Raw genomic sequence first — 16,949 nt, 5'->3', positions numbered from 1 at the left:
CACAGAGCTGCACACAGAGCTGCACACACAGAGCTGCACACACAGAGCTGCACACACAGAGCTGCACACAGAGCTGCACACAGAGATGCACACACAGAGCTGCACACACAGAGCTGCACACACAGAGCTGCACACACAGAGCTGCACACACAGAGCTGCACACACAGAGCTGCACACAGAGCTACACACAGAGCTGCACACACAGAGCTGCACACAGAGCTGCACACAGAGCTGCACACACAGAGCTGCACACAGAGCTGCACACAGAGCTGCACACAGAGCTTCACACACAGAGCTGCACACAGAGCTGCACACACAGAGCTGCACACACAGAGCTGCACACAGAGCTGCACACACAGAGCTGCACACAGAGCTGCACACAGAGCTGCACACAGAGCTGCACACACAGAGCTGCACACACAGAGCTGCACACACAGAGCTGCACACACAGAGCTGCACACAGAGCTGCACACACAGAGCTGCACACACAGAGCTGCACACAGAGAGCTGCACACACAGAGCTGCACACAGAGCTGCACACACAGAGCTGCACACACAGAGCTGCACACACAGAGCTGCACACATCAGAGCTGCACACAGAGCTGCACACACAGAGCTGCACACACAGAGCTGCACACAAACCACCATGTTTTTAAACCAAACAGACTTTTTAATCCTGCCTGATGCAGATTGAAACAATGAGTGTGAGCTGAGATTTAAAGTGAAAGAACTGTTAAAATGCAAGTGTTTTGACCTTTTCTAACTCTGCATTAGTGCCACTTGAAAGCAGTAGCATTGGTTCACCACTAGATGGTGACACAACAGCAAGACTCACCCCCCAGGTATGTTGGTCTTTTGCAGCATGGAATTAGTTTCATATAAAAGTGAAACATGTATGAACCTTTACAGAAGCATAGGATTATTAATCAGATTTAAACATAATGTTCACACTCACATTCACACCTATGGACCAACTGACCTCATCCCCATAGTGCAGTACTTCTCAATTAGTGGGATGGGCGTTTCTGTCCTCTGGGCGGGGCCATAGTGCATGTTTTTGACCTTCTGGTCTGGCGAGCTCTTTTCCCCCTCCTCTTATAAAAGCTGCCTAAATGATCCCGTTTTAGCTCCTTATCTCAAAATGATCAACAATAAATGTGGTGACAATAATGATATTTTTCCTTGTTGTGTCCTAGGATTACTGGGATTACTGGGATTACTGGGATTACTGGGACATTTTTGACAGTTTATATTTGTAGTTTACTGTAGATTACAGTAGCGAGTATGCGTTAAATGAAGAAAGAGTGAATGAGTCAGTTTAACTCTCTGTTACTGTGTAACTCTGTTAAAGTTTAGAAACAAGTGAGGAAAATATGACGAACATCAGGAATGTTTACTCATTTATTTCTGTGAGAAACAAAATGTTGCCAAAGCAATGAATGATAATGCAAAATCTTATTCTCTGCAGTTCCTCTGACGACCATTAGATGGTGCTCTCTCTATAAAAACTATTGATTCTTCAGCTAAATAAGAAAGACACAGCAGACAGTGATGGTTAGGTGCTGACTGAAATCCAACATTTAAATTTCTTTTTTGCTCATTTCAAACACCAAAATAAAAAAAATGACAAAGTGTGTGAAGAAGGTTTGGTCTGAAAATAAGAACGTGTCATATCCATGCTGGCAGTCTCTTTTTTCCTGCATTACCCCTCCCTTCCTGTTGTGTCACTCTCTCCCTAGGACCAGGTTCCAGGCTCACACACCTGGTGCCAATCACCTCATCGAGGCCCGGCTTAAATACTCAAGGTTGGAGCCGCTTGCTGTCAGACTGTTCCAGTTCAGTTGTGGTAAACGACGTCAGGCTGATCTCTGAAGTTTTTGGATGGATTGTTGGCCGTGATTCTGTGAACTCACCTTTGTGTTTCCACTCAGAAACTCCTCCTCCCTGGACTCGCTCCTCTCCCGGCTTCCTCACCTGCCAGCATCATTCCCCCCACATCTCAGTTCCTTGGAAGTCTCTGGGCACCTACAGCTTTGCCATCTTCACCCCCTCCTGCTAACCTGTTCCCACCTAATAAACCTGTTTGTTGCTCAGCTCTGAGTCCTGAGTCCTGGTCCTAGCATCCACTGGTTATCACAACGTGGTGAAAAAGACTCGTTTTGTCCTCTAAACAATCAGATTTACTAACAAGTAAAACACAATTTTTACAGAGAACTTTGAATTTTTACAAAAGATTAGAGTCAAAAACACATGGACTACTTTTCTGGCCTCTTGCTCTAAATGTTTAGCTACATCTCTACAAAGCATGAATGAATGAATGAATGAATGAACGCTGGAAGCATTTAGACTTCAGTTTTTCTACATGGTGAGATGGTGAATCAATCCTGCAACAAATATGACTTTTCACTTCTTTTCAGGGTCAAATCTGAAAGAAACTTTGTAGACAGCGACGAAACAAGTGAAGCGTCCGCAGAGGCAGAATGAAGAGAGCGGGACTGAGACTAAAGGAAAAGAAATATCCTCAAAGTGTCGGTCGACTCGTGAACCGCTGAGTTTGTAGAATCTAAGTGTGATCTTTTATTGCAGGTTGACACAAACATTATAAATGTGTAACCTGGCTGCTGGTGGACTATTTCTAATACATTTAGATTTCAAATCAAAAGTATCATTGGTCTTTTCAAAGCTACTGTACAACAAATGAAGTTTGGTCTGATTGTTTTGCAGCTGTCCAAGAATAACACTGCAGCTCCATGTGTTCAGCAGATGTCCTTAAGCAGGTAGCTTCAGTAAGTCTGTCTCCATGTTCTGCAGGGTTATGGTTTCCTTTGACAACTTTTTGGGACGTCTCCCAGATCCCCTGTGTTGAACATTTCAAATGCAAATATAAGTCTACATAATATCCTCCTGTGTGCCATTAACATTGTGGTCCATGATATAAGCACATCATGTCATACCTGTCCTCCACATCCTGTATTGTGTCAGGAAGAGGTGAGCCCAGTGTTTCTGGAAGAAAGATCGCAGCCACTCCGCTGAGGACTGGAGCTCCTCCATAGATCAGACCTGGGAGCCAGGGTACCAAGTCTCCAGCGAGAAGCACCATCGGTGCCACCATGGATCCCACACGAGCCATCATGGACGCCCAGCCTAAGCCCGACTGTCTGAGGGAACACGTCAACTCCTAATGTTAGTGCTGAACATGAGCTAGAACATGTGCTGTTGCTGTTACTGCTGCTGCTGCTGCTGATGATGATTTTATTGTTAATCTAAATCTGTCTGCTGTAGATTAACAGCAGCACACGCCGCAGTCCTTCAACTGCCAAAGAAACTTTGTATTAGTCGATAAGTCGACAACTGTTGAAGTGAAGTTATATACTTGGGTGTTGCACAGATGAAACTGTGGCATGAGTCTCATTCATAAATACACGTCAATAAACACAGAATAAAATGAGATTTTCTTTGCACCCACGTTCAAAATGAATACATTAATAAATAAATATGAATGAATGAAATGAGACTTACCGGATGATGGTTGGATACAGTTCTCCAGTGTAAAGGTAGCAGCAGTTGAATGATGCAGCAAGGCAACCTTTACCCACAACAGCCAGACACGTGCGTATCAGCTGTTTCTCTGCACAGAGAGGAGAGTTGCATACAAACATATATATGACGAGTAAAGTTGATTAAGTTAGTACACTGTAAAAGTAGAAGACGTTACACAATGAATATGCAGGACACTGAATAGATGGCACAGCCTGTGAATCTATATTTTCTCCCTCGGGCGTTGATAAGGAGCTCAGCCTTATCTTTACGTAGCTGTAAAATGTCACAGTTAAGTTTAAAGAATGTGGCTAAATATCCACGGTGATAAGAGATGACATATAATGTACCAGTAATACGACATAAGGGAGGAAGAATAACTAGTAACGGATCTAAGAGAGATCCCTGGGGTACACCACAGGAAAGGTGGAGGATCGAAGGTAGAAGATGGATGTTTGAACATACCATGAGGCACCAGCAGGTTGAGCAGAATACTCGTCCCAGCAACAATGAGTACACCACTTTGAGATGGACGCCTTCCAATGAAACTCATGCACACTGTTATGACAACTTTAGCGGGGATGTCAACAGCACCGAAGATCACTTGGATTAAAAAGATGTCCACCCCAAACTTTTGCAGATCCATAGCAAGACCATAGTAAGCAAAGCTGGTTGATAACCTAGAAAGGTGCATAGTGTGGTGTCAGTTGCACACATGATGCTCAACAATGCTCATAAACAACAATCTCAACAACATGAGCAGGACATGTACCAGACAATGCTAACGGCGAGCGTCATTGTCCTCATTCTTCTCGTCCGGAACAGATCTAGGTAAGAGTAGGAGCCCTGAGCCGAGGACAACTCCTTCTTCATGGACTCCTGCAGGATCTATCCATGAAAGAAAGAGTTCTCGCAATTCAAATGTATTTGTATTTGTATACAATCATGCACAAACACGTCAAGATCACTTACATTAATGTCAATTTTTTCTCCTTCTTCATGGCGGCCATTAAATTTAGCCACACTTTTCAGGTTCTTCAGGGCTTGTTCTGGCTTATTATTCAGGACTAACCATCTTGCAGATTCATGAAACCACCTAAAGGAGATTTGTATTGGTTACTCAGTAACTGCAGTGGCAATCCGAATTTTTCTTTGCTCTTTAGTAGCAGCCAACTCACCATGCAATGAGGAAGAAGACGTAGAAGGGCAAAGACACAGCCAGCGTTAACCACCTCCAGTCGCGAATGAAGTAGGCTATCAGTACCAGGATCAACTGTCCTATCGTGTAACAGTAACCAGTTATCGTCCCAATCACAGTCCGCACACGGGTCGGGATCCACTCTACAACTTGAAGTTGAATAATCCCAAAAGAACTCATTTATTTTATACAATTTCACTTGTGTGTTAGTCTTTTTAAGCAAAGCAACACTGAGCTTCTCTGCTGTTCACTTAATTCTTCAGATTCCAAATAAACAAAATGCCTTTGAGTAATACTTCATCATTTAGTCTTTACTTTAAGTGTCTTACTGAGAGAGAAGGTGTTGAGTCCATTGCCAGACAGAGCCATCCCACAACCAAAGCGGAACAGGCAGTAGAGGGAGAAGGAGCTGGAGAACGCCACACATGTTCCTGACACTGCCATCAGCAGGTAAGAAATAAGAAGGAGAATACGTCGACCATATCTGAGAGGCAGAACAATGAGCAAAGAATTGAGTTCATACTGTATCTGAGCTGCCATATATGACAGGGTTATGGACTGCATGCAGGAAATGTTACCTGTCTGAAAGACTACCAAAGAGCAGAGCTCCCACAAGCACACCTCCCATGTAGACTGTCTGTCCCATTTGTTTCAAAGAGCGCTGATCACACACTAAATCCCACTGATGACAAAGCAACACAAGTTAAAACACGTGACAAAACAGCACATTTCTGTTTGTACTGTGAAGGACTGAAGAGGACTGAAGAGGACTGAAGAGGAAAAACCTCAGATATGATCGTGGAGGTCATCGCAGTCATGTTATAGGACCATCCATCCTCGCATCCCTGCAGACCCACATCCAGATCATCCTCAGTCTCTCTCAGATCCCCTGAACTGAAGGTCCCATTGTTTGCCAGGAGGTGCCACTGTGGAGCAACATACCGCTGGCACTTGTGCGGCCTGGCTGCCTGGTCCAGTGGCCCTGTAATCAGCAGCATTTCCTCTGGGCTCAGCTGGGACTGAGACACGTTTGAGTGCGCTCTGCAGTGGTGAAACGGCACTGCAGCCACAAAGTTCTGCAGCAGATTATGACTGGCCATCATCAGAACAGGAACGCAGAGAAGGACCACATGCAGGACCTGGAAGCGCCCTGTGCTGCCCACCTGCTCTAAGACGTCACTAAATGCCATCGTTTTGTCTTTTCCTCAGTGTTGATGGATCCTAACCCTCGATCCCGTCGTTGGTACGCTCCAAAACTGAAATGTGTTTTTCTTGCACCTGTGAAAATAAGAAAAGATCAGCTTCTTTAAAAAGAGAACATTATCATAACAATCATAAGTTACCTACTGAATAAGTCTTCTGTCAGTAGACTTCACTGATGTCAGAATGCGTAAAATCCAGGAAAAGTGCTGCAGAGAGAGTCCTAGACGTGTAATCAGCTCTTAAATTCCAACAGATTTTCTCAACTTTGGATTATCAGAACCTCTTAAAGTATGAGCAGCTCATACATTGAGTGTTGAGTTCTTGCTGTGCATGAACAATGTCTGGTTGAAGTGTTGAAGTGAGCGAGTGAACTTCAGCATCAGCAGCAGGATTATAACTCTCCCCCGTTCTTTGCTCTGAGATGCACTCCCTGACCTTTCATTGTTACTTAATAACAAGTCAGTGTGTCCTGATCTGTGCAGACACACAGAACACCACAGCACGTCTGCTTTATTCTCGTCTCTCATGGTTGTTTACTGCATAACATGAATCCAATAGAAGTATTCAATGAGATGTATCCATTTTGAAAAAGAGGAATTACAAATGTTTGGCATTCATGACAAAAGATGCTGAAAATATTCAACTATTTCAACACCATGACCTTTTCTCTTCTTAACCCTGTGTTGAAACAATGAGTGACCATGTGCTGACCATTTAATCAATAACAGTCGGAGGTAAGGTGACACACACACACACCAAGAATAAAAAGCACTTCACTGAGAACGTGTAGCTCCAGCTTTGTGTGCGCGCCTGTTATTTTTTATTATCTTGTGTAATAATCAGCATGAGATGAAACTGCAGATGCAACAAAGCAAAACAACAAACGCTTTGTTTTTTCAGCTGTGAAACTCTGGTCCAGGATCATCTCAGGGAATAGTTTTCATTTCATTTTATCAAGAGTTCAAAACTGAGTAAAATTACATTCGGATGTGTTTGCAGCTGTGGGCGGAGCCTAATGCAGAAAGCATTTTAAACAGAGAAAGGACTGAGCTGTGAGTTTTCCTCTTGAACACAGCAGAGAGCAGCGCTGTCCATCTCAGCTTTAGTGATTAGACTCAAGCTGTTCAATGTTTCATGTAAGTTTAGACTTTAGACTTTTAAACCCACTCACACCCACACACAGTGACATATGTACTCATTCTTTGTGTCTTATTTTCTGTTAATCTTTACAAAATGATAATTCAAGGACACTTTTGTCTCAGTGAACGATCCGTGCAGCTCACCGAAGAATAAAGTGTTGCGTTCACATTAGTATGAGACAATTGATTTTCATGATAATAATAATAATAATAATAATAATAATAATAATAATACGTGTTTATTGGAGGCAGAGCTTCAATGCTGCTTGGTGTCATGATCTCTGCACTTTGATCCCTGGCTTCTCCAGACACGTTTACATTTATTTGTTGTTTAGTTTTATTGTTGTACTCTCTGTTTACATGGAATTACATGTATTCAGTTTTGTTATCTTATTTTGTAGTTTTCCTCCCTTGTTTAGTTTTACTTCCTGTGTTTTTCCTGCCTTGATGTCATTCACCTGCACCTTATGAGTTCCACCTGTGTATAAATCTCTCTGCCTCCCTCGTGTGTGTGTGTGTGTCTCTGTGCGTGTGTGTGTGTGTGTGTGTGTGTGTTCACTCACCAGAGTCTTTGCCAATCCCAGGTTATTAGGTAAGATTATCTTCTTCTTTTTTTCATGTCTGGGTTCTATTTTCATTCATTTTCATCATTTAAAGCTTCAGTGTGTGTGTGTGTGTGTGTGTGTGTGTGTGTGTGTGTGTGTGTGTGTGTGTACATGCTGCAGACATGGTAGTTCCACATGTGTGCCGGGGTCTGTGCTGGAGTAACATGTGAATGATATTTATATTGTTTCATAATCTTATTGTGAATATTATGTGACGCTGCATTTTATCCAAAAACATCACAAATAATATCTGGTATCACTTTATTTTGATGGTTATTCAGTGATGTCACTGTTACTGTCACTTTAATTAGATTTTCCTGACATTGACTGTATGTATGTATGTATATATATATATATATATATATATACAGTGTGTATGTATATACACATATATATATATATATGTATATAATGGTGCAGCAGGGTCACAAAGAAATGGCAGATTTAATGAGGCTAATCTTCTGCTGATAAACGTCCTGTGCAGCGATGTTGAGAGTTCATTTTGTGTGTGCGTTACTTAAATGCAAATATCTATTCCACTTGTTTTGTCGTCTCATCCTCGGGTTCATACGTTTCTGTGTCTCGCTGATTTAGTTGAGGTGAAACTTGATTCTTGACGAACTTGTTTGTGTGGATCTTTAATCTGTGCTTGATAATGCGTTCAACAGTCGAACATGATGATGTTAAAGACAAGTTTTTTATTCAGAATGAATCTGAGCGGAAGTTTTTTGAGTTAGTTTATTTTTTAATAAAAACATTATCACAAGGTTCCTTTATCCACAGCTTTACGTAGCACCATCTGCATCCCTGAAAACAACCCCAGTGATGATGGATGTTGTTCATATGCTGACATGAAACATATCAAACAGGTTTGTGGCGTTCATGTCATGTTGTCGTGCTGACAGTTTAATGCTTGTCATCAGGGGCAGGGAGTTTCTCAAGCGTGGGCTCCATGCCCCAGATCTCACGAGCGTACTGAGCAATAGTGCGGTCGCTGGAGAACTTGCCACATCCGGCAATGTTGTGGATCACCTTCTTGGTCCATTCCTTGGGGTTCTGATGAGACGATGAGATCATGGTTACCAAGATGAGTGAGTGAGCACAAAATACAAATTACAATCATCCATTATAATTATGTGAACCAGCATACCCTGTAAAGTTCATTGACTTTCTCTTGACATTTGATGTAATCTTCATAGTCAGCGAAAACCTTAAATCTGGGGGGAGAAAAATACATGAAGAAAACTCTGTTTTATCACGTGACATGTTCTTGATTTTTAATGTTGTCTTTCGTAGCTCCATGCATGTTAATACACACTGTGATTTCACATGTCTTTACCTGTCGTGATGCATCAGCATGTTGACGATCTCTTTAAACAGGTCAGGCTGCTTTGGGCTGAAATAGCCTCCAGCAATCTGGTCAATAGCCTGTTTGAGCTCCGGCAGGCGGTTGTAGTAGTCCACTGCGTGGTAACTAAGCAGGAGCAGAAATAAATAATCAACACATTTAGAGAAACAGAAGCACAAGCTTGTTGCTATAGTAACCAGCCCATTCATGAAAGAGTAGTCAGGGTCTGCACGGAGGTACCAGCACATTCCCCAGAACCACACTGAAAAGTGCGGGAAAGCACAGCATGTGTGAAGGTGTGGTGACACCATCAGTGATAAATGCGGTTCATTCCTTCCTCACCCTCTTCGGTCGAGAGCATCCACGTCATCCACTCTCATGCCAAAGATGAACAGGTTGCCTTCGCCGGCCTCCTCGGCCATCTCCACGTTGGCTCCGTCCATGGTACCGATGGTTAGAGCTCCGTTCAGCATGAACTTCATGTTGCCAGTGCCAGAGGCCTCAGTGCCGGCGGTGGAGATCTGCTCTGACAGGTCAGACGCAGGGATCGCTGCACAACGACAAAAGCAGCAGGTTGACGGATCGTTTGATTGTTTCTGAAAATCAAAAGCCTCCGATTTGGACAGAGCCGTACCTCTCTCTGCCAGTGTGACCCTGTAGTTCTCCAAAAAGATGACTTTCAGGCGATCCCCGACCACGGGGTCGTAGTTGATCACCTCACCAATAGCTGTGATCAGACGGATAATCATCTTTGCAGTGTGGTATCCAGGGGCAGCCTGCAGTCAGTGAGAGACTGAGTGTCAAGTGAAGGTTGGCAGATTTTTTTTATAGTCCACTTTCCTGTAAACTACAAACCTTTCCTCCAATCATCACAGTTCTTGGAGTCCACTGCTTGTTGGGTTCCTTCTTGATGCCTGACATAGATATAAAGATATTAAAGGTGTTGGATGCCCTGAAATCCTGTCAATAAGTGAGGAAACAAACTTACGGTTGTAATAGGTGATGATGTGCAGACAGTTCAGCAGCTGCCGCTTGTATTCGTGAATTCTCTTCACTTGAACGTCAAACATGGAGTTGGGGTTGATCTTCACTTTGTAATGTTCCTCTAAGTGCACAGCAAACTTCAACTTGTTTTCCTGCATGACATGAAAGATGTTCTGCTTCAGACAAATACTGAGAGGTTTCATTTCTGTTATTAGATGGAAACCACTTAGAGAAGACAAAGAAAAAAGTTCTGCAGTTTGGCTTCATGAACAAAGGTTAACATGTGTTTGATCGTGTTCATGTGTGTTGAGCTGTATGAAAGTGCAGTATGATCCTCATTTGAAATCAAATACTATCCCGGTTTTTGTCACCTGCTTCACTTTGGCAACATCACGGATAAAAGCCTCATCGTTGACGTACTTGCGGAGACCCTGCAGCTGATCGAGGTCACGAATGAACTCCTCGCCAATTCTCTGAATTTAAAACATAAAGAACGATGAATTAAACTAACATTTTAGATTTTAGTAACTGTTTAAAAAAAAAACAAAAAAAACACAGCCAACCTCAGCGATGACCTCTGCCAGCCCGGGGTTGCACATAACCAGCCAGCGGCGCGGGGTGATGCCGTTGGTCTTGTTTTGGAACTTATGAGGTTCCATTTCATAAAAGTCCTTGAAACTGAAGAGTGAAGCATGGAATACTTTAGAACACACAAGCAGCTGCACACGAAAGCAAAGGCCTCCTTGTTTTCTTGGTGTTATTTTGAGGACTTACATCGTAGCTTTGAGGATGTCAGAGTGAATCTGGGCCACGCCGTTAACAGCATGAGAACCCACGATGCACAGATGAGCCATGTTGATCCTCTTCTGTCCTCCCTCCTCAATCAGAGACATACGGCAAAGACGACCACTGTCACCTGGATATTTAGCAGCAACTCTCTGCAGACAAACGTGAGCTTTTAGGCTCATCACACTCAGGACACGCCTACATTAAAATAGATCATCATATTATAGCTTTTATGAAATAACATCAGAACGTGGGCAGGGAATAGAAATCTCATGTTGTTTATTTCTTTTTGGACAAATGTAACATAAACTCATTTACTTTTCCACAGTGAAAGCTCAAAATATCCATTTAGAGAAAAGATGCTTATATATTTTAATATTCATTGTATAGTAAAAGTTAATCCAAGAAGGTCCAGACCACTTCTGAATGTGATCTGTACCAGGTCCAGACCAGTTCTGAATGTGATCTGTACCAGGTCCAGACCAGTTCTGAATGTGTTCTGTACCAGGTCCAGACCAGTTCTGAATGTGTTCTGTACCAGGTCCAGACCAGTTCTGAATGTGTTCTGTACCAGGTCCAGACCAGTTCTGAATGTGATCTGGACCTCAGATTAACAAATTCCTCAGTCTTCAGTCAACAACAGGGCAAAATAACATGTTGCAGTGAGCTGTACTGACCTCCAGGTGGCGCCTGTTGATCTCATAGACAATTTCCAGGTGGCGTGGAAGTAGATGTGCAAACAGGTCGACAGGCCATCTCTCCAGAGCCTCAGGAAGGACGGTGTGGTTGGTGTAGGCACATGTGCGCACACACACGTCCCAGGCCTGCACACCAGCAAACATCATGCACAGATATAAGACTTTCAATGATTGATGCATTTATCGTTTGTGTTTGACTGATGAAAGCTCACGTTGTCCCACGCCAGCTTCTCTTCATCCACCAGAACCCTCATCAGCTCAGGAATAGCCATGGCTGGGTGAGTGTCGTTCAGTTGAATGGCGACCTGAACGTGCAGAACATTCATTTAATACAATAATGTCATTTTAAATATGAACACATGCTGTTTTACACACTGACAGAGTTTTTTCTTTACCTTGTCAGGCAGTTTGTTGAAGTCTGTGCGAACAACTTCCCTGGAGCCAAACTTGGAGACCTTGAAACGGCGGATGATGTCTTGCAGGGTGGCAGACACCACAAAGTATTCCTGCTTCAGACGGAGCTCTTTCCCTTCAAAGAACTGACAATAAAAACACACATTTGTCTGATTCAGTTCCACATTAAACAAAATCTTATCTTGCATATTAGTAACGAATGTTGACTCATTCAAATCTCAATATTTCCTGTTAAACATGTGGGCTCAGCTGCAGTCGCTCTAGAACTAAGATCTGCAACTGAAACAGGGAGCTGGAACCTGGTGTCAGGTCTGAGTGCAGATATAAAGGACAGCCTGAAGGGAAGCTGGAGGATCACCCAGCAACACTCTAGGTGTGGTCCAAATGATGGAGATCCATCTCTCAGTGGAGTTAAGATAAACCAGTATCAACATTTACCCGTCTCATCTAATCCAGGTTAAAATGAGGATGATTAAAAGGTAGATTAAAAGCTGATTGAGACGCAGTTTCTTACATTGTCATTGGGATAGAGCACACGGGAGATGTTCTCGGCCAAGTTTCTGTCCAGAACCGCCTGAATGTAGCCGCCGACGTTGACTGTGGGGGGAAACGCACACTAATCACTTCACTTCATTCTCATGTGACAGCTGTTGCTTAAGTGGAACTGTTTACCAGGCACATACAGTCTTTGAGGTTAAATTCACACGGTGCCTTCGCTGACCACAGCCTCATGGTGTTGACCACGTTGTTTCTGTATCCGGGGATGGGCGTGTCGTACGGCAGAGCCAGCACTACCTGACGACACAATCACAGCATTCTCTGTAACGCTGAAATGTCTCAGCTCTGCAGATCATCATACAAACACTGTGTGTGCATGTTCACCTGTGTGTCAACCCATTTCGCGCCATCAGAGTGATGCTCAGTCCTGCCATAGAAGTGCACAGGGCGCATGTACTCGGGACGAGCTTTCTCCCACGGGTTACCGTAACGCAGCCAATCATCAGCCTCCTCCACCTGGATCGCAACATTAATGTAAAGTGAGGGAAAACACGCCGTTCAGTGGCTTTCTCACGTCCTTATGTGATAAAGGAAAGACAGAATGATGCCTGAAGCTTTCTAACCTGCCAGCCGTTGACAATTTTCTGATTGAAGATACCGAATTCATAGCGAATGCCGTAGCCATAGGCAGCGAGGCCCAGTGAAGCCATGGAGTCCAGGAAACAGGCTGAAAACCACAGATAAGCACAGGAAATAAAGAGCAACCTCTTACCAGGTGATACACAAACTTCAATCGGTAAGAAGATGAATTTGACTTTATTATTTATGAATGTGATGCATTTACTCACCAGCAAGACGACCGAGGCCACCATTACCCAAGCCGGCATCTTCCTCCATGTCCTCCAGCTCCTCCATGTCCAGACCCAACTACACAACACACACCACACAACACACACACAACACACAAACAACACACGTACACACACAACACACGTACGCACACAACACACACACAACAAACACACAACACACACACCACACACACACCACGCACGCACACACACACACACAACACACACACCACACACACACCACGCACGCACACACACACACACACAACACACACACACACCACCCACACACAACACACCCACACACAACACACACCACACACACCACCACCCACACACAACACACACACACCCAACACACACACACACCACACACACACACACACACACACACCACACACACCACACACAAAACATGATTCTGACATGCTTTTCATAGCAAGTGTAAGAACACAGAGTGTAGATATGAGTGTGTGTCGTCCACCGGGGACAGCTGCGCTCTTTGAACGGTCTATGAGGAAATGAGCTTGTTTCATAGACTCAGTAACTGTTTCATAGACTCGGTCACTGTTTCATAGACTCAGTAACTGTTTCATAGACTCGGTCACTGTTTCATAGACTCAGTAACTGTTTCATAGACTCGGTCACAGTTTCATAGACTCGGTCACAGTTTCATAGACTCAGTAACTGTTTCATAGACTCAGTAACTGTTTCATAGACTCGGTCACTGTTTCATAGACTCGGTCACTGTTTCATAGACTCGGTCACAGTTTCATAGACTCGGTCACAGTTTCATAGACTCAGTAACTGTTTCATAGACTCAGTAACTGTTTCATAGACTCAGTAACTGTTTCATAGACTCGGTCACTGTTTCATAGACTCAGTAACTGTTTCATAGACTCAGTAACTGTTTCATAGACTCAGTAACTGTTTCATAGACTCGGTCACTGTTTCATAGACTCGGTCACTGTTTCATAGACTCGGTCACTGTTTCATAGACTCAGTCACTGTTTCATAGACTCGGTCACTGTTTCATAGACTCAGTCACTGTTTCATAGACTCGGTCACAGTTTCATAGACTCGGTCACAGTTTCATAGACTCAGTAACTGTTTCATAGACTCAGTAACTGTTTCATAGACTCAGTAACTGTTTCATAGACTCAGTAACTGTTTCATAGACTCAGTAACTGTTTCATAGACTCGGTCACTGTTTCATAGACTCGGTCACAGTTTCATAGACTCGGTCACAGTTTCATAGACTCAGTAACTGTTTCATAGACTCAGTAACTGTTTCATAGACTCGGTCACTGTTTCATAGACTCAGTAACTGTTTCATAGACTCAGTAACTGTTTCATAGACTCGGTCACAGTTTCATAGACTCGGTCACTGTTTCATAGACTCGGTCACTGTTTCATAGACTCAGTCACTGTTTCATAGACTCGGTCACTGTTTCATAGACTCAGTCACTGTTTCATAGACTCGGTCACAGTTTCATAGACTCGGTCACAGTTTCATAGACTCAGTAACTGTTTCATAGACTCGGTCACTGTTTCATAGACTCGGTCACAGTTTCATAGACTCGGTCACAGTTTCATAGACTCAGTAACTGTTTCATAGACTCAGTAACTGTTTCATAGACTCAGTAACTGTTTCATAGACTCGGTCACTGTTTCATAGACTCGGTCACTGTTTTATAGACTTGTCACCGTTTCATAGACTCGGTCACTGTTTCATAGACTCAGTCACTGTTTCATAGACTCGGTCACTGTTTCATAGACTCAGTCTATGGCTGCAGGTCTCACAGTCTGAGGGTTCTGTGACGACATGATGCTTGTACCTGGTACGTGGCCTCGTCACAGGCGTTCTCCAGTGCCAGGTTCACCATGGTGTTCTGGAGGGTGCGGCCCATGTAGAACTCGAGGGAGATGTAGTACACGCGCTGCAGTTTGTAAGAAGAAGAGAGAAATGATCGATGATATGAACATGATTTATTATTTTACGACATGTTTACAGTTTGTGGCAGTGAAACTCAAACTCTGTGACGTTATATGTCAAATGTCATGGTAACGCTGACCTCTGACTGTCAAGGAAACCTTTACATTTCACAGTTAAGCTTCAGGCTTCATTGAAAGGTGCCACCTGAGCCTCTGTTTAGCCTTTGCCATTTAGTGCTTCTATGCCTCTGACATTGAGGGGCCGACACGGGCTGAGGAAAGGCTGGGGGTGGTGGGGGTGGTGGCGGAGTTGTTGGGTGTGGGGGGTATTGCATAACAGCATCATTTTGGCCCAGGCAAAAATAGCTCCTGTAGAGGTCGCTGTAAAGGTCAGCCTGAGCCCCAGTTCAAGTATGCTACAAGAGGAGAAGTGGTTGTGATGGATGTGAAAATAAAGATCCTGAATCCTCGCTGCAGCTCATCATGCTAATCATTATTACTATTTTACACTCTTACATATGAAAGTAACTTTGCTTTGATCAATAATGACGTGTTTCTGTTGAGACCTTTGAGGAGTTCACCTTTGACCTTTCAGTCAGACACACTGATACACGCTGGTCAACAACAGGGATGAATGCACAAGGACACAAATGTGATTCCTTGTTTTGGTTATTAATGCTTTTATTTTATTATTGTTCATATAAATAAATGTGATTGGATCAGAATGTATTGAGATTAGATAGAATGTTGCATGACATTTATGAGCAATAATCCACTGATGCCAGCTTTCTATTGTTCTTTCCAGGTTCAGACTGTAGCTGTTTATACCGCTGCAGTTGCTGAGATGAGCTCAGATGACCTTGGAGGCCTGAGATCGTATGACACCAGTAAAGGCTATGTGCCTTATGGTCAGAAAGGACGGCCACAGAGTCATGGAGAGGTTTAATGTTTCAACACACTGATGGAAGTGCAGCATCGCAGCAGCGTGCAGAGGAGCCCGGCTGAAGTTTAAATGTCAGGACTCATAACTCTCACATCCCACACGCCACAACATGACTGTACAAGTCAACTTAATGACATAAATGCACCTAAAGTAGGTGTTTATACAGAGCCTGAACTATAAGTCGTCATAATGCTGAAAATAATCAGAGGTTATTCTACACGTGTACTGTAAGTGCGTTGAGATCTACTGGATCTACTTCTGTATGTCACATGAGTCAAACTGAAATAAAAAAAGAAAGCACAAGTCTGGAGGTCGTTCAGTTCAATACTTTGCATCATATTTAAAGTTACAGCACGACATGATAATGAAAACATCAGTATTTATGAGCACTTTCTTTATATATGAATTATGGACAGGTGTTAGAGTCGTACCTTGATATTCATGATAAATAAATCCGCGGTGAGTTGAACTTACTTTGGGGTCTTTCTCATAGTAGTGCTGCTGGGTCCTGATCCACCTGCCGATCAGGTGCTCCCTCACAGTGTTGGCCAGAGCAAAGTAGTAATCCCTGACTGTGGCTACATTTCTGTCCTTGACCAACGTGAAGTGGAGATGTCTGTTGAAGTTTTGCTTCAGCTCTGTAACGTTCTCCACGCCGGCGAGGCCTCGCACTGAGATCTGTTTCTTCCTCTCATGGTCAGACAAGGGTTTGGACATGTTGTGTGGAGATGAAGCAGCTGACGGCTCACAGCTCAGTCTGTGGGAGAAGATCAGTGTACGACAGCACCAGGCACACCACACACACTGCTG

General features: G+C 43.5%; 2 protein-coding genes across 2 annotated transcripts; both read right to left on the bottom strand.

Annotated features, from left to right (window-relative positions):
* Positions 1-1,388: 1,388 nt before the first annotated feature.
* On the bottom strand, positions 1,389-6,302 carry slc22a6l (solute carrier family 22 member 6, like). The gene is made up of 11 exons (XM_058627477.1): positions 6,083-6,302; positions 5,521-6,013; positions 5,314-5,417; positions 5,065-5,219; positions 4,716-4,884; positions 4,510-4,633; positions 4,310-4,425; positions 4,003-4,217; positions 3,520-3,628; positions 2,955-3,158; positions 1,389-2,857 (listed from the first exon to the last, which is right to left on the bottom strand). Exons 2-11 carry the CDS (start codon positions 5,923-5,925, stop codon positions 2,770-2,772), a joined length of 1,689 nt encoding a protein of 562 aa, XP_058483460.1. The 5' UTR covers positions 5,926-6,013; positions 6,083-6,302; the 3' UTR covers positions 1,389-2,769.
* A 2,058-nt stretch (positions 6,303-8,360) lies between these two features.
* LOC131458977 (glycogen phosphorylase, muscle form) lies at positions 8,361-16,949 on the bottom strand. The gene is made up of 20 exons (XM_058628377.1): positions 16,614-16,949; positions 15,100-15,201; positions 13,259-13,337; positions 13,034-13,137; positions 12,795-12,926; positions 12,596-12,707; positions 12,427-12,509; positions 11,894-12,037; positions 11,711-11,803; positions 11,478-11,624; positions 10,789-10,952; positions 10,578-10,692; positions 10,386-10,487; positions 10,019-10,166; positions 9,886-9,944; positions 9,665-9,806; positions 9,373-9,580; positions 9,022-9,156; positions 8,833-8,899; positions 8,361-8,738 (listed from the first exon to the last, which is right to left on the bottom strand). The coding sequence occupies exons 1-20, from the start codon at positions 16,854-16,856 to the stop codon at positions 8,589-8,591; spliced, it is 2,529 nt and encodes an 842-aa protein (XP_058484360.1). The 5' UTR covers positions 16,857-16,949; the 3' UTR covers positions 8,361-8,588.

The sequence above is a fragment of the Solea solea genome, chromosome 4, assembly GCF_958295425.1.
Source record: "Solea solea chromosome 4, fSolSol10.1, whole genome shotgun sequence".
Taxonomy (NCBI): Eukaryota; Metazoa; Chordata; class Actinopteri; order Pleuronectiformes; family Soleidae; genus Solea; species Solea solea.
This window is presented reverse-complemented; position numbering and strand designations above follow the sequence as displayed.